The 17,222-nt window shown below is 30.7% G+C and overlaps 4 protein-coding genes across 6 annotated transcripts; all 4 read right to left on the bottom strand.

Annotated features, from left to right (window-relative positions):
• Nucleotides 1–6,239: 6,239 nt before the first annotated feature.
• On the bottom strand, nt 6,240–7,595 carry LOC126774345 (uncharacterized). Of its 2 annotated transcripts, none has more exons than XM_050495829.1 (2): nt 7,485–7,595; nt 6,240–6,921 (listed from the first exon to the last, which is right to left on the bottom strand). In XM_050495829.1, the coding sequence occupies exons 1-2, from the start codon at nt 7,513–7,515 to the stop codon at nt 6,284–6,286; spliced, it is 669 nt and encodes a 222-aa protein (XP_050351786.1). In that variant the 5' UTR covers nt 7,516–7,595; the 3' UTR covers nt 6,240–6,283. The 2 variants fall into 2 exon arrangements, with proteins under 2 accessions (XP_050351786.1, XP_050351787.1); XM_050495830.1 differs by lacking the exon at nt 7,485–7,595 and adding an exon at nt 7,361–7,462.
• Nucleotides 7,596–8,450: 855 nt separating this feature from the next.
• LOC126774343 (uncharacterized) lies at nt 8,451–11,724 on the bottom strand. Of its 2 annotated transcripts, none has more exons than XM_050495825.1 (3): nt 11,576–11,724; nt 9,850–10,342; nt 8,451–8,659 (listed from the first exon to the last, which is right to left on the bottom strand). In XM_050495825.1, the coding sequence occupies exons 1-3, from the start codon at nt 11,598–11,600 to the stop codon at nt 8,494–8,496; spliced, it is 684 nt and encodes a 227-aa protein (XP_050351782.1). In that variant the 5' UTR covers nt 11,601–11,724; the 3' UTR covers nt 8,451–8,493. The 2 variants fall into 2 exon arrangements, with proteins under 2 accessions (XP_050351782.1, XP_050351783.1); XM_050495826.1 differs by lacking the exon at nt 11,576–11,724 and adding an exon at nt 11,372–11,403.
• A 999-nt stretch (nt 11,725–12,723) lies between these two features.
• LOC126774338 (uncharacterized) lies at nt 12,724–13,911 on the bottom strand. The gene is made up of 2 exons (XM_050495818.1): nt 13,781–13,911; nt 12,724–13,712 (listed from the first exon to the last, which is right to left on the bottom strand). The coding sequence occupies exons 1-2, from the start codon at nt 13,818–13,820 to the stop codon at nt 12,961–12,963; spliced, it is 792 nt and encodes a 263-aa protein (XP_050351775.1). The 5' UTR covers nt 13,821–13,911; the 3' UTR covers nt 12,724–12,960.
• A 101-nt stretch (nt 13,912–14,012) lies between these two features.
• LOC126774341 (uncharacterized) lies at nt 14,013–15,883 on the bottom strand. The gene is made up of 2 exons (XM_050495823.1): nt 15,827–15,883; nt 14,013–14,722 (listed from the first exon to the last, which is right to left on the bottom strand). Exons 1-2 carry the CDS (start codon nt 15,843–15,845, stop codon nt 14,013–14,015), a joined length of 729 nt encoding a protein of 242 aa, XP_050351780.1. The 5' UTR covers nt 15,846–15,883.
• Between the last annotated feature and the right edge of the window lie 1,339 nt (nt 15,884–17,222).

Raw genomic sequence — 17,222 nt, forward strand, 5'->3', positions numbered from 1 at the left:
AAATTGAAATCAAAATAAAACAAAATACAAGAAAATAAAATCATAAAATAGACACTAAAAAAGGTATGTAATTAAAAAAAAGGATTAGAATAAATTATGTAGAAGAATTCTTAAAAAAATCCAACTTAAAATGTAGATTATTGCTTAAAAAGTAGATAAATGACATAAAAAAAAACAAAAAATCATCAAACTCATTCAGAAAATATATGAATAATATTTTAATACATATAAAATCTTAAGTGCTCTTGTGTGTAGACAATTTAAATCGAAGATTAAACAATTTAATAGTTGAATAGTAATTGCTTAAAAAACATTATGAAAATCGTATCAATAATTGTGTATACAACCATTTGTAACCTCAAAATCACGCAGAATGTTCTGGTTTTTTTTTTTTATTTATGCCAAACCGGAATATGTTCAGCCACTACACAACGACTACAATACACTTACGTGTTGATTTTCAAGATAATAATTCAATTTATGCGTGTGAAGCACAACAGTATAACGCGAAGTTAATTAAAACAACGCTGTAATCGTAATTTAAGGATCCATTTTTTTACTAAAAACGTCTGAATAACTCGTACTATTTATAATAATACAGTTTTACAAAGAAAAAACTCAGATCTTGGAAGAACCAAAAGAATCCCAGTGTGATTATTGTTTTAATTTCCAAGTTATTTTATTTCTGAAGGTATTTAATATATGTTGACAGATATCGAATTAAAAATTTAATATTTCTCGTACTTTTTACCGAATTTTCTCGCCCTCAGCTAGCAAAAAAAAAAAAAATAATGGACTGTTGACAAAGGCCTCCTATTCGCGGCAAATACATACGTTATATATATAAATTGAAATTGACACTGCGGGTCACACAGATTCTTGTGACAATTCTTGAAACGATTTTTAAATTATTGATATTATATAACAATTGTGTTTGTAGATTTTCGTAGTAAGTTTTAAATTAATTTAATATTTGTTCAATTTAGTTGTTAGCTGGTCTGCAGCCAGGCGGTGTGTGTAGGAATATTGTATTGTGAATATTAAACGTACTCTTAGAATTATTAGATATTTAAAAAAGAAGTCGTTCGTAGTATTTAAAATAACGTTTCATTATAATTAGTGACCGTTTGGTTAATATTATATAAACAATGGCTTATATGAAATATTCTAGAAAATTCCACCTTTGATTTGTTTAAATTTTTACAGATTGTTATAAAATGGATAGTACAAATTTAAACAGAGCTCAGTTCATTAATTATTTTGCCTGTTTTTTTTTTTAATTTGGCTTTATTATATAAAGTCGATTTTTGTTTAAATTTTAAACTAAATAAATCGATGCGATATTAGATGAATGTTACAAAATAAAAAACAACACATAAGTGAATAAACCTTTACCCTCCAATTAGGTATAATCGCTTTTAATGTATATAATTCATGAGTTTTGACAAAATAGTGAAGTAAAGGCAAATGAAATGTTACGTATTTATAAAATGCAGTTAAAACTGTTACACATTAACAATAATAAAAAAAAGTGCAAATGTGCACGTCACTATTGTGCAGTGACAAAATGATAAATTAACATAGGAAATACGAATGGGCCGGGATATCAAATGGTCCCTACACCGTAAATACGCTGCCAAACGATTATTTAATACTTATGAATCTATAATATTGTTTACCAGCTTCTCAATTATTAAGCATTTATTTAAAATATAAAGCAACAGATATTATATTAAAAAAAGTTTTTGACATTTCAATAATAATGGCAATTATCACACAATCTAAAAAAATTAATTTTGTAGTACCAAATATATTGTTGTCTCTTTCTTATTTGTATGTTTAAAAAGGATGTCTATTTTTTTTTAGTTTTATGAAATTTATTTTAGATAGTTGATCGGCACTAATACTTCCAATTTCTGTGATTTAATCTTTACTACAAGATAATTAAACTACATTTACGATCCGGCGGTATTTTAAAGTTCACCCGCTGAGAATGCTTTCCTGACGGCTGTCAGTTGGTTATACACGTAGACAGAGAAACAAATAGACAAAGGGGCCCTGAAACCGTGATTGAGACAGAGATAGTTTGTCAATGTGTGCGTATAATGTTGCCATAGTAACTGCAATCCCTAATTTGGGAGATAAAAAAAATCAGAATTTAATTAAGTTAAGATTATTACATTTTACTTTTTAATATTTACCCGTAACCCGTAACAGCCTGTGAATGTCCCACTGCTGGGCTAAAGGCCTCCTCTCCTCTTTTTGAGGAGAAGGTTTGGAGCTTATTCCACCACGCTGCTCCAATGCGGGTTGGTAGAATTCACATATGGCAGAATTTCAGTGAAATTAGACACATGCAGGTTTCCTCACGATGTTTTCCTTCACCGTAAAGCACGAGATGAATTATAATAACAAATTAAGCACATGAAAATTCAGTGGTGCTTGCCCGGGTTTGAACCCACGATCATCGGTTAAGATTCACGCGTTCTTACCACAGGGCCATCTCGGCTTATATTATTTTAATATTTATTATACATTTTTTTAATTAAAATATTTTTCTGTCTGACCCAAAAACCGTTGCATTGTTTGTTTTTGTTTCCGTTATCAATAGTACTTCAGCATCTTTTTATGGTATTGGATTAGCATTCTCCTCAAATATTGAAATCTAAAACACATAATTAAATTATTAATATTAAAGAATGGTTGCCACATATATTTCTATGTTAACCTCTTGACTAGAAATCTAATTATATTATAAATTCATGAGGAATATTAAATAATATTGTCGTTAGGAAATTATAAATAGAAGAACGAATAAATTAAAATAACATATTTACATATAACGAAGCACTCTAGGTTATTATTGGACTCCGTATTTATTTGTTTACATTGTCAACGAGTCGACATTTTTTATCGAAAATCATTTTTTTAGTTGACGCTGGCAGCACTTATATGATAAATAATTATAGGTTATGAATGATAAAAACTGGAAAATCCTATTATCTTTAGAATTTTAATGCAATTAGGGTTCCGTCATGCTATGGCATAAATAAACATCACCGAGAAACTATATTTAGGGATAAAATAGTCGTACTTATGCGTGAAAACACACGCCGGCAATTTTCTTCTTGATTTCGCTTTAACATGAAATAATACGACAATGCACCATTGTATAACCTTCAATATTTTTATTTATAAGCAATGTTTCACGGCCTTTTCACTGGATTAGAATCGTTTTCTAACATAAAAATAAGCGAAAATTGAACAAAAAACACAGAGAACGCACCAACAGTCAAGTTTGTTTCGCTACTTGAGTAGCGAAACAAACACCAAAACTGGTTACGCGATGAGGGACAAAAGATTTGATACTTCTATCTCTGTCTAAACCATTTGTAACGAAATTTTCGTTCTCTTTCTTGTGTGAGTGAGAAGGAAATCGTCATTGCGTCTATCAGTTTCTCTGTCTACGGTTATACACTATAAAAATAAGTAGTATATGATCAACTGATAGTTGACATACCCTAGTAACAGCGAAGAATGAGTTAAATATATATATATATATATTGTTAAATACAACTTTATTGTAAATTGATATACTTCTTTCGAATGTCAAATCATTAATGACAGAAAGAGCGCAATCATTGTTAAATTAAACAGACTCTAATTAAGGGTTATAATGCCAATGGTTTTTAATCATATTAGTAGGGCAAATGTATTTTATCGTAAATTTTTCGCTCTTTAAAGTTACATCATCCATTTGATCGCGGACTCTTCAGAATCGCATTCTCCCAGCGATTTAACCAGTTGTTAATATAAAAAAAAATCGAATGGCATACTTTTTGTAAATATTTCTCTTTGACACTTAACGTAGTGGGTCTCTTTCAAGCTTGATACGCCATTTTAATTGTGATAATTGTAAGAAAATTGTTGGTTATAAAATTAAGCATTGAATTCTAATTGATTAATTATAGTATTATACATAGTCAGTAGTTATATTGAGATTTGATAGTGAGGGAAGTATTGTTATTTGTGTTTGTTATGTTTAAATATTATCAATTATTTTCATCTATTGATATCTGACATATTTTCTGCAGGTCATAGTCGAAATTAAAGTATATTGCAATTTAAAGGAAAATATTATTAAAATTAATGTTGCGGTTAGACGTTGAACAATCGGAATTTTCTACAGAGTACAGAGTACAACGTGGAAACGATAAGTCGAAAGTGATGAGGCGGTTAGTGGTTAGTTTCACATCTTAAATGTCAAATAAAAAAATACAGCTGAATCGATAATGTCATTGGTTCTCTTATTTTCCAATTCCATATTATTACTGTAACCAGTTACTTTTTAAACCGACATATGTCATGTTGCTATATGTCGGGTGCTAATAGACAAATAAATGAAGACAATTCAAAACCTCGATTATAAAACTAATTAATATTCACGTGATTTATGTGCGCGTCAATTGAAGATCGAATATGATTTTTTATAATGTTCGCATTAGAAGGCAGACTATACCGTGGCTTGTCAACTATTTTGTCAGTTCATCTGACTTTTTTTTTGTTTAATTTAGTGACTTTGATTCTAGCTACTTGACGCGATTATGGCATGGATACTAGATTAGTATAATAAATCCATTAAATTGTACTGTACTATACTGTACTGTACTGAAAATAATACGTGGAAATAATTATATCTTTAATAATCTGTAGTGTTATTTGTGCTTTCCGTTTTTGAATACTGGCATGTTATATGTATAGCTAACATAAGTATTGCTAAAACTTTTTCTTATTTTATTTTTGTTAAAAGGAAATATATACGTATTTTAAATAAGTACTGATTGCACTATTTTCTAAAATATTCTCTCTTGTATAAATTAAACAAAAAATAAAAGAAATACAATGTAATGGATTGATGTAATATTCTGTATGATTTCATAATAGATCTGGAATACAAATGTTTTGTATTAAAATACAAACATTTGAGAATTTTATTCAATAACATTTTTTAATCTGTATTTATAAAAGCTTCGTTCAAGTAACTTGAATAATGATAACCAAATAGTTAATAATTAAATAACCAGGTAGTTTTTACTTCTCTTTAAACAGATTATTAACGTACTTTTTATTCTTATAAAATAGTTTTATATCTGACACTCAATATTAATATTACGGTTATTATAGACGAAATTTGTTGTCTATTATTTTTGTAAAATTATTTAACGTGAATAGGTTTTTTTTTTGTGTGAAGATAATTTAATTTAATATAATTTATTATTCAATGTTAAAGTTTACATTTATATTTTATTTTACATTGCTTATTTAACTAACCTCCAAGTGAATACTCAGTTAATAGAAAAATAAGTTATTAAAATGGAAATAACGGATATATTAACTTAAACTGTATAACATATTTCATCGTGGTCATATTTTAATTTATCTGGACCTTGATGACTCATGTCCGGGTACTATTCAAGAAACGATTCGTTTTGCTTACGTATGGTAGAATTATTTACGATGGTAGAATTATTCAAAGGCGTCTATAAAAAACGTAATCGCATGTACGTGTCAATCAAGTACAATATCGATTTAATATAATCAGACATCTGCCAATATGTCAGCGCCTTAAAAAGCCATATCGGAGTATAAGACTCTAGGTTGCCTTTATAACATGCAGCACTGTTTGCTGCTGGTGTGCGTTTACAAACGCAAAAACTATTAAGAAAGTGGCATCGCAGTTGCTTCGTTTTCGACATCGTATGTAAGTTTATCAGATTGGAATAATATGCCATTTATAATTTCAATTACAACGGTTTTATCACTGGATCTTGGAATCGATGTTACCATATTCAAATTTCGTTAGCACTTATAGGGTTTCAAGTTCGAAGTTATTATTTCCTTAGATTATAGATGAATGTGAAATGACCATGAGATAAAATTAAAATAATATAAAATATATTATTTTATGTATATGGCAACATCGATTAAATTGTTAGGAATTTTAAATGCTTTGTAATATTTTCAATTCTGAGTACTTTATGTAATATCACATGTACCTATAATTTAATTATTTTTTTAAATATTATCTAATATTAAGTTATTATTTAAGCGAATATTGTGTTTAATGAGATTTAATCTTGTATTATATAGCATTCCTTAGTTATGTTTTTAATTTTATTGATGCTATTGTATATGTATTTATTTTTTAATAAATGTTTTAAAAACAATCTTCTTTCATTTTTGACTGATAAAATTTATTTTTTATAACAAATATGATAAAAAATCAATTCTCTAAAGAGTCTTCAGGTAGGACTTCCAACAAGGCATTTTTGATTTTAAACATTTGTGCAACAATGGACGTCACGTCGACGTTTAGCGCTAAACATCGCTCATACAGAATCAGAAACCAGATAAACTTAAATCTGTAACTGAGCTTCATCAACGTGGCATACACGTTATCCAATTTTATCCTCAATTGCATTAAAGAACCGTAATAAATCGCTAAATTATAACAAGGATCGCGTGCAAATTTCTTTCTCAAAGGTTTCGTGTCTTGGAGTCGGTACCTTGTTGCATATACAGACTGTTTCATAAGATCTATAGCTTTGCTCATGAAGAATGGTACGTCGTGTGCAGCCTCGTCGGAACTCTTTTTAAATCTGGCTATAGTTTTCATTGATTCCGTTTCGTTAGTGAAGTTACTCTTGTGCGCGTTCTCATACAATTTTTTAAGGGTATCAATGTCCATCATGCTGAAGTCTAAGTTATCTTCGGTTTCTTTGTCGGAATCTGATTGATTACCATAAAAATAATCTAACATATCATGTTCAAAATTGGTATCATTTACGAAATTAGAAGACTGACTGGCCGTATTTTCAGATGTATTTCTTGTTATCGTCATTGATACAGCATATCCAAAACCTGATTAAAAAATAATAATAATACTCAATTAAATTTCATAAGGAAGTATAACTAGCTAGAAACAGTTCATTTTTTGTAAATGTAAACGTATATGGGCGGTGATCACTAACCATCAGGTGGTCCATTTGCAAGTCTGTCTACTTATTTAAAAAAAAAATCAAGTTGTTGGGCAGAACATATTAAAGCACATCTTAAGCTGTAAGCACAATGACATTTTTCAAATTAATGACAAACCAAAACGTTATTCGCCTTCTTTTAAATCTATTCTAATTACAAAAATCTTTCCCAAATTATTACACTATATAAACAATTACACATGAGGCTACAACTTAACAAAACAGAAACACTTTTTGAATAAATTCGAAAAAATCTACATTAAAACCTTTTTTACGATAATTTAGTTTTAAAATCGTCTCCTCAAAAGGAGACGAGGCTTTACCTCAAAAATGGGAACATTAAGAGACCGTTATTACTATTATTATTTTTTAAAATTTAAATATTAATTTAGGATTTATGATAATGGAAAGAAATTAACTGTGTATATAGAGAACAATACAACTTACATATAACAACAATACATTTCAACAAGCACATTGTTCACACACAAATCAATTAATTTGTAATCATTAATATGACTATTAGTTTTGATAGATCGTTCGTAAATTGGAAATAAAATTTACTGAGGAATTTGATTAATTTGTTTAATTTTTGAAGAAAAATAAATTAAATTGTAGATTTTTTTTATATGTTTTTAACAGATTTAAAACACAACGACGATATTGCTTTATTATATTAATGGCAAAAGATTTATTCACCAATAATCATGATAACACATTAAATGTCTGTTCCCGACCATCGCTAATTGACATTTTAAGAAGTAAAAAAAAAAACATATATTTCTATGCGCTGCGAAGCGCGCGCCGTAGCGCTGCTAGACACTGAATCCAATATGAAATATATTTTGTTGATAGTACAAAAATAATATGTTTTGATTTTAGAAGTGCATAAATGCGTATTATTTCCTCATATTTAATTAATATATAGGTATATCAAAAGTTATCTAATGAGTACATAACGTCACTTTGATTTAATTATTAAACGTTATACATAGAAACGTTGCGTTCAAAATCAAATGTGAAATTTGAATTTGACAGTAGTATGTTTTCATAGGCTACTTAACCGCGTTCAAAACAAATAAAGTTATACAAGGATTAAAGATACGATTAAACATACATATACACATAGAAAGAACACGTTGTCCAAAATGGTCACGGACACTATAACCTCTTTAAGCTGATTAAGAGCCGGCGTTTACGCAGTACAAACATAGCAATGATTGTGCTGCGTAAACGCCAGCTCTTATCATGCGGTTATCAGAAGTATGGAAAAGATTCTTTTTTTAATATCTCAGGACCTAACGTTAAAAAAATCCACGCAAAATCATACTAGTTACATAAGTAACTGCTTGAGTACTTGACATTATAAAATCAAATTTCAAATAAAGAATTAATTTATTAAAACCGAAAAAAGAACACAAAAAATCATTTCACAAAAATATTCTTATCATAAGAATCAATCATATGGTGTGGTATTAGGTATAGCATAACGGTAATCATATTTCTCATGCATTTTGATGAGCAGCCACCACAAGTAAAGGAAGTCCACGTGTAGCTTCGCAGCTTTGTGATGTAGAATAAGGAAAGGGTTTACTCTCTCGAAAACTTTCTTCCAATTGTGTCTGCAACACCAAAATATTTAAAAAGAACCATTTCGTTCGATGTTTCATCATTACTGCACATTATCATTTTACGGTCTTAATAATAAACGATGTTTAGGGTGATTAATTAAACAATCTTTTAAATGTCAAATCAATATTGACAGAAAGAAAGAAACGTTTAGAAGTACGGCCTTTAGTATTTTGCAGATATTAATCTCATAAAAAGGTTTTAAAAATAAGTCGATTAATTGTAAAAAAAATCACCATAGTTAAGTCACATGTGAACAATGACGCGTGTAATTCGATGGACTGCAACGAGTGCCATCTTTCGAACCGGCCTGCTATTGATAATCTCTTAAGGTTCACTATTCGAATCAGGAACCTCGTGATTGCCAGCGGTATAAGCTAGCCAATATACCACTTTTTTACTACTCTTTCAGCAAAAGAATAAAAAGTTACAATAATTAATACCTAGCCTATCACTCGGCCATCAGGTAATGAGCAGAACCAGTTCGATCGCTAAGATAGGAATCTAATTACTAACATTAGGAATGGTCGTCTTATTCATTAAAAAATTAAGGAATTGTTTGATTTTGAAATTATAATTTCCAATTCTTCTTTTAAATCATATTTAAATGACATTTCTAGAAATATGAGAGATGCTTAAAAATGTATGTTTAGTGTGAATTTCATTCTTATTAATTTTAACCATGTACTTAAATAAACTGATAGAAAATTGATCAGATTAAAATGGGTGCGGAAGTTTATGTGACGCGCTTCTTACATATCAATGGGTTTTTTTTTATAGCATAGGTAGGCGGACGAGCATATGGGCCACATGATGGTAAGTGGTGACCAACGCCCATAGACATTGTCATTGTAAAAAATGCTAAACATCGCTTACATCGCCAATGCGCCATCAACCTTGGGAACTAAGATGTTATGTCCCTTGTGCCTGTAATCACACTGGCTTACCCACCCTTCAAACCGGAACACAACAATACCAACTACTGCTGTTTTGCGGTAGAATGTCTGATGATTGGGTGGTGACTCAGACGAGCTTGCACAAAGCCCTACCACCAGTAGGTTACCACCCATGAGATCTAAGATGTTATATATATCCATTTGGTGTATAAATTACACTGGATAACTCATCATTCGAATCAGAACACAGCAATACAAAGTATATATATTTGGCGGCTGTTACAAACCTGTTTTTGCTCATGGTTGTAAAAATATCATACATTTTCTTCCAAATACGTCTGATACGTCTATACAAGAACGCTATTCGGTATGATGTATCTGATGGGTTATAATAGGGTTCATTTTCTATCTGTTTTATTTTATGCCGCGCCATGTATATTAGCTGCAACATCAAATCGAATATTTTATTTTTGACGAGGACCGCAGAAGCGTTACTCCATTCACGAATTCTTCCGATGTAAGCTAATCGTCTTGTTTTATAGTCTCTTAAGATGAGATCTTCTCCAGTGGTATTCTCGAAATTTCCAGCTGTAGCTTTCAGTTTTTCCGTAATGGTGCTTATGTTTAGCTTCTCTACGTCAATAGTTATGTTTTTAATAACAACATTCGGTGGATTCGTTATTCTCCTCCTAAAATTATTATCATTATCTTCAGTAAGGGTCTTGAACATGTCGTTGATGTTTGGAAAGTATGGATTACAATTTCTGATAGAGATGACACCTAAAATATAAAAGAATTTAAGTTATTAGTATTTTCGCTGATTGTTGTGAAGCATGATGACTGCCAATGCTATATAGAATTATAAAGCATTTGTTTTAATTTTGTTTACGAGACTTGGTATTTAATGAAACTCTTTAGATTTACACTGCTGGTGTATGTTCTATCTATTCTATATAGCTCCACTCAATTATATACATTCTACTCCAATAATAATAAGAGCTAATTTTCTTTAATTTGAATCACGTTTCATTGTCATCCGATCTCCGTTACTCTATTTATTGCTTCGACAACGTAACGTTGAGCTGAATTAAGTCCACTAATTGATACTTGCTAATTAGAAGACCTCTTGTAATGATAATAAAAGGGTTTCAATATCATATGTTTGTATTTATAATTCTTATGTAATTTTTGTTACTTTTCTTAAACTGTTAATAATATAAAAAAGTAAGTCACGCACATTATGGTTTTGTTAATTTACACAATTTTAATTTAGATCTGTGGGCTGATTGTATGGTCTAATGGCTCGCTTGCATATCCCGAAGTCTTGGTTTCGGACCAATAAAATGTTATTGAGTTCTTATGTTATAAACAGACACTCTCAGTGTCAGCGAGACATTTGCAAGATAGCCGTGCTAACACTTCCATGCCTTGGAAAGTTCGTATCTGAGAGCACCTGAACCTTCCGGACATGTCGGATTGCAGTCCCATTGGGTTATGTTATGCAACTGTGTTTTGCGCACACGTATTTGAGCATTATAGTAACCAGTAATAGCCTGTGAATGTCCCACTGCTGGGCTAAGGCCTCCTCTCTCTTGTTGAGGAGAAGGTTTTGGAGCTTATTACACCACACTGCTCCAATGTGGGTTGGTGGAATACACATGTGGCTGAATTTCAGTGAAATTAGACACATGTCTTTCTTCACCGTCAAGCACGAGATAAATTATAACCACAAATTAATCACATGAAAATTCAGTGATGCTTGCCCGGGTTTGAAACCACGATCATCGGTTCAGATTTACGTGCTCTTACCACTGGGCCAATTCGGCTTTCAGGATTATAGTATCTCCTGTTAATACCCATTGACAATTATTATTACTCGGTACTGCGGTTAATTAAAGGTGTAAGTTATAGATTATACTTCTTATAGAGCCAATGCTTATGAGCTAATATACTACCAAGTAGCCCATACGCTATTATACCTTCTTATACGAATAAAAACGTAAATAAACTTACTTAAAAGCAATAAAATACGCTTCATTGTCACTTTTCGATTACAATGTTTTTATATTTAGTTTTTAAGCGATGGTAATTTAATTTCATGCATTTTAAAATAGGTTTTTTTTCGCCATATAAAACAGATTATAATAATCGACAATTATGTCGACATTTTGAGGCAATTGGCTGATTTTAATGAATTAAATTGCACATTTATAGATATTTTAGCAAAATATCATAAACATATTTTAGAGATGGTTACGAGACACAAGCTACTAATGCTCCCGGCATGATTTTTCGACATCTTCAACAATCTTCTATAAAACGATAATTAATTAGTCTAAGCCTTTCACATGAATCGCTCCGTTCATTAGTGAATGCCCTTTTTACTATAGAACGGCCAGACAAACGCGACCGAAGCGCCATAGTTACACAGTGGAAAGTCCCCGCTTATGTTCGAATCCACATTTATCATTTGCACTGCAAATCTGTGGAATACTTTGCCTGGGTCTGTATGTATGTATTTCCTGATAGGTATAACGTTGTCTTCAAATCCAGCGTTAAGAGGTTTCTTCTAGGCAAACGTGCTACATCCTAGACCGTGTCGATGCTTTATATCTAGCAACTCATCAGTCTAACGTTGGCCCATACATTATTACAAAAAAACGTTGATGAAGAAACAGTTTTGTTTACCTAATTACCCGCTAAACGACGTTTATGAGTAAGGTTTATCAGTTTTAATGGGATATATCTGTAACGCATATTATAGATAAATTTTAGGTTTCTTCAACAAGTACCATTTAATTATTGCATAAGTTATTTCTTGTCTGGTCTAAGTAAAGGCTTGGACTTATATAAAAAAGTTTTATTTATTTGCTAGAATGTATCCCAAGCAGTTCATTTACAAATACTTAAGATATTCTAGCTAAAATTAATACTACTAAATTCTTTAACAAAGCCAATTCTTTCACATTTGGACATATGTTTTAACGGGGTACAAAGATATACAAATTTATATGTTAACATACTCGTTTCAATAATAAGATTCCTCTTAATAAATTGAACCTTATGTTAAAAAATATTAATACATATTATATATATGCTTGTATAAGGCTTATCATAAAATACGATATACATACATACATATATAATAAAAAAGCACCGAGTTTTCACAAAAAAATATTTATTGTAATGTATATAACATATATAATTCTTCAGGACGTGTGTTGTGACTTAATGCCTCCTGAGTAGCTGGTTAGATTTTGATGATTTTTTGTTACGTGTGTTTGATTTTGATTCGGAGTACCTACCCAGACTAGGGAGTAACTACCTACAGATCTGATGAGTGGGTGGTACCTACCCAGACAAAGTCCTACCAGCTGGTAAATATAATACAAATTGATTTATTCATCTTGGACGTATTCATCTTGCACGTATTCTTCTCTTGGTGGTTTTGTAAATTGTGTTGTGAATTCATTCATTTTCTCCTTATCAATCTCTTTAATGAGCTTTATTGTATCCGTTATGTCTACATCGTATCGAACCATTTTCTCATAAAGTCTTATCTGTGATGTTAAGTCTCTATAATCCGTCTTCAACTGTTCGCTTGCGTAATTTACTATCTTCTGTTGTTCGTATTTTATCCTTCTCAATCTATTAAATAGATAACCTATCCTGTATCTTTTGTCTAATCTTATTTCATGTTTTTCTAATAAAGCGATTTTTACCTGGTGTCTTGTATGTATCAAAAATTGTATGTTAATATCAATTAATTTATCTTTTTTTAAATCTTCCTTATCCTCCTCGTGTACCCACCAAAATGTCCAAAACGAAAAATATCTCGGATCCTGTGGATCAATCCAACCGTGATATGTGCCATAATACCGTCTAGTTGCGTTATTGAGGAGTTTTGTTATTTCATTAAATTCTGCTATATCGCGTCGTTGGTTCGTTGCATTTAAATATTCGAAATACGAATTGCGAGGTTTCTCTGTTGTGCTTGTATTTTCTTCATCGCTTTCGTCATCGTCTAACTCATCAAGAGCTGGTAGAAACATATCTTTTATGTTGGTTAAGTCACCGTAAAAAAGTCGATAAATATCAAAATTATTATCATTTATTTGTATATATTCATATTTATCGTTTTCACACACACCTGGAAAAATAATAATATCAAAAGATGCTAAAAACACATTTTCAATAAATATGAATTACAATACTCACAATATTCATGTAAAAAAATAAAAAGAACAAATCTTAACATGTCGCGTTTAAATAAAATAATTAAAACTAATGTATTCGACACTCAAGTTTAAGATCGTCGTAAATTATGCAATGTTGTGTTTATTACTTTGATAACGATTATGTGTCGTATTAGGTATTATTTAGGTACTTTATCAAGAATACATTATGAAAAGAAGCTTTAATTTTTTATTGTTTAAAGTGTAATAAATAATTAATCGGTAAATTTCCACGCATGCTTCCTATTGGTCAATATTTGATTTAACATTCGCTTGCAGTTTTCATGATTAACGGTAACCAAATCAATTAGTAGGTCTATATCAAACCACAGATCTAATAGTCTTTCGTTTGCTTCCAACTTATCAATCAAAGGATAATTGAAGATAGCACCTTGTCTGGACAAAGTACACGACTTGAACGCCTTATATGCAAAACTTGCAAATGTTTTGCATGCGGTGTCTGTTTTGCTTATTAAAAATCCCATTTTGTACAGTGATATCATATTGTACTTCTCTCTTTTTACTTGCATGATAACCATTTTACTTCTCGCTTGGTATATCGCTTGTTTCATTAATTCAAACAACCTATGTTTTAAGCTGAAAGGATCGAATTTATTTGATACAACGTTCCCTGGAGGCTTCCATCGCCTGCCGTCTCTACGTAATATTATTTTAGGGTCACCGTTTTTAACTTTTAAATTTAAGAGCTCTACAGATTCGTCTATATTTTTGTACATATTTTCGAATTCATCTTTGAAAGTTTTGTTTATACCGTTGATTTTGTTGTTTTCTTCGATTTTTCTCCAAATAAGACTAGGTTTAAACTTTTGAAGGTAATCTTTGAAAGTGAAATTTGCAAATTGGTTGCGAGGATCGAGGTCAGTTTTTACTATATGGATAAGACTAAGGATACAGCTGAGAAGTTCTGAAATAGAAATACTAATTGAAAAAAATACTTTGTTCGTTGACTTAAAAAAATAAAGAGATTATCAATTCGGTCTTATTATTGTTTTGTGTGACTCGACATACTCGATACTTTCTTTCTTATTATTATTTTATTATTATTATTATTTTTTATAGTATAGGTAGGCGAAGGAGCATATGATGGTAAGTGATCACCAACACCCATAGACATTGGCATTGTTGAAGAAAGAAATGTTAACCATGGCTTACATCGCCAATACGCCACCAACCTTAACTAAGATGTTAGGTCCCTTGTTTACTATGTAAGTAATTACATAGTAAATATTACATACATTATACACTAACTTATGAAAATTATTTTATGAACATAAACCAATCAAGTTTCCACTTAAAACTAAATCATATATAGCAGTAAACATGCAATTCAGTACATTATAAATGATAATTATAATGTTTTTCTATCATTGTGAATTGATTTTGACGTTTCGAAGATAGAATAATTTCAACATTTCAATCATTCGGCTATATATCGATGGATTTATTTTAATTTAAAACGTTTCTTCTCTAGAAAGGAAAATGGCTACATTATCTGTATCTATAACTTTTTTAGCAGATTTTTAGTCTACTTTAAAAATTTTTTTTCTAAAGAAAAAATATACCAATAAGGGTAATACTAGCTTGGTACCAAATTTTTTACTTGGTGGTTGGGTTTTAATCAAGCCCTAAGTATGTACGATCCGCTTATCATTTATTCGATCACCAAAGAGCAATACTTCTGTTTTTACGGGTGATTGAGACTGAAAGTTCCCAAGATTGGTGGTGCATTAACGATGAAAGGAACGGTTAATATTTCTTACAGCGCCGATGTCTATACGATAGTGCCCTTTTACCATCAGGTAACCTGCCCATCCACCTTACCTTTTTATATTGAAAAATCTAAATGTGACAGTTAATAATAACTTATAAAATTAGCCTTTTTGTAAACTCGAGATTATTTATTTACAGTGTCAATTTTTAATACCGTTTATTAAAAATATTGACTAAATAAAAAATTACAATAACTATTTACTGACGTAGTAAAAGAATCATAGTGAAAATAACTCACTGTATAATGGAGCGACCATTTCACCGACGATCGACGTCCGCGAGGGTTACAGCGAAAATCGTAAACGCAACAATTTCCATCAATTATGGACCATTAACAACCTCGTTGTTAATGTTGAACGTGCTTACAATTTCATGATTTCTTAGTAAAAGTAACTGCGTTTAAATGTCACACAGCTGGACAAAGGCCTGCTTGCCTTTTGACGAGACTTGGAGTTTATTTCACCATGCTGCAAAAATGTTTGTGGATATATGTTTTGCAGAATTTAAGTGGAACGACATATGCTGGTTTCTTCACGAGGTTTTAATTCACCCCAGAATAATAGGGGAATTATAAGCCCAAATGAAACTTATGAACAATATTTTGTTTGATTTGGCCAAAATTTCCGATATCTTAGAATAAGATATTGTTGCCCATATTTTACTAATTATTCTGTATTTTTTACTTACTTATTCTGTATTTTTTTATACTTAATATTGAAAATACTACAAACCGCAATAATCTTTATATGTTGCTGCAACTTGTCCCTAGATGGCACTATCTATAAATAACAACTTTCGTTAAACCGGTCGTAATGCATATTATTGTATAAAGCAGAACGTTTCCCGGGTTTGACTAGTGAAAATTAAAGTTAATAGTTTATGAAAATTAAAGTAATAGTTGAATGTAGAATTTGCCGGATAGATATTTTAGGGAATAAGTTATTTTTTATTATTAGTAAATAACATTCAAATATTAAATAAACTAAACACTCCACTTCAAGCTTTTTTATCATCTATGTAATTTTGTGCTAAATAAGAATGGCGTTTTTTTATTTCTTTATATAAAGCAAAGACCTATTTTACTTCTTTATTTGCCGATCGATTGTTTTTTTTTAATTGGTAGGTATTCGATCGAACTATCTTTAGTGCTACTAATATAAAAAAAAGAAAATAAGAGTATGTATAAAATTTTCGAAACATGGAATTATATTAAAATACGTTTTTGGAATTCGTGTGGACTCTTAGGTCTTTGCCGTAAACAAGTTGTTGAGAAAAAAATCCGTGAAACATTACACTTTGAGCTCAACTTTGAAGGAGATTAATGCCAAGTACGTTATCGTGCATTGCTGTTGGCTCTACTGGTCTTGATAGCATCTTTCAGTATTGAGCTCAGAAAAACCTACGTGAGGGCTTAGTACAGTAATCAAAACCTCGGTTTTGTGAGGTCGGCACGTTTTTGACTTGCCGTTGAAAGCAGAAGATCTCGTGTCTGCTTGAGACGGTACAAGTGTGGCGTACGTGACCTCGATAAGAGACTTGCATTTTACGATATATAAATATTTTTCGGCAGCTAGTAAACTAGCTTACTTACTTTAATTAAGAAGGTCCTTCAAAAGGCAGATATAGATATGCCC

Source organism: Nymphalis io, chromosome 16 (genome assembly GCF_905147045.1).
Source record: "Nymphalis io chromosome 16, ilAglIoxx1.1, whole genome shotgun sequence".
In the NCBI taxonomy this organism is placed as follows: domain Eukaryota; kingdom Metazoa; phylum Arthropoda; class Insecta; order Lepidoptera; family Nymphalidae; genus Nymphalis; species Nymphalis io.

Bases quoted from the DNA above. Each gene is read 5' to 3' on its own strand.
- LOC126774345 (XM_050495829.1), bottom strand. From the start codon at position 7,515: ATGTGCTTGTTGAAATGTATTGTTGTTATAT. The intron at 6,922-7,484 runs GTAAGTTGTATT...TTTTTTAATCAG, and splicing joins GAAATGTATTGTTGTTATAT to GTTTTGGATATGCTGTATCA.
- LOC126774338 (XM_050495818.1), bottom strand. From the start codon at position 13,820: ATGTTAAGATTTGTTCTTTTTATTTTTTTACATGAATATT. The intron at 13,713-13,780 runs GTGAGTATTGTA...TTATTTTTCCAG, and splicing joins TATTTTTTTACATGAATATT to GTGTGTGTGAAAACGATAAA.
- LOC126774343 (XM_050495825.1), bottom strand. From the start codon at position 11,600: ATGAAGCGTATTTTATTGCTTTTAA. The intron at 10,343-11,575 runs GTAAGTTTATTT...TTTATATTTTAG, and splicing joins GCGTATTTTATTGCTTTTAA to GTGTCATCTCTATCAGAAAT. The intron at 8,660-9,849 runs GTTTGTAACAGC...TTGGTGTTGCAG, and splicing joins ACAACCATGAGCAAAAACAG to ACACAATTGGAAGAAAGTTT.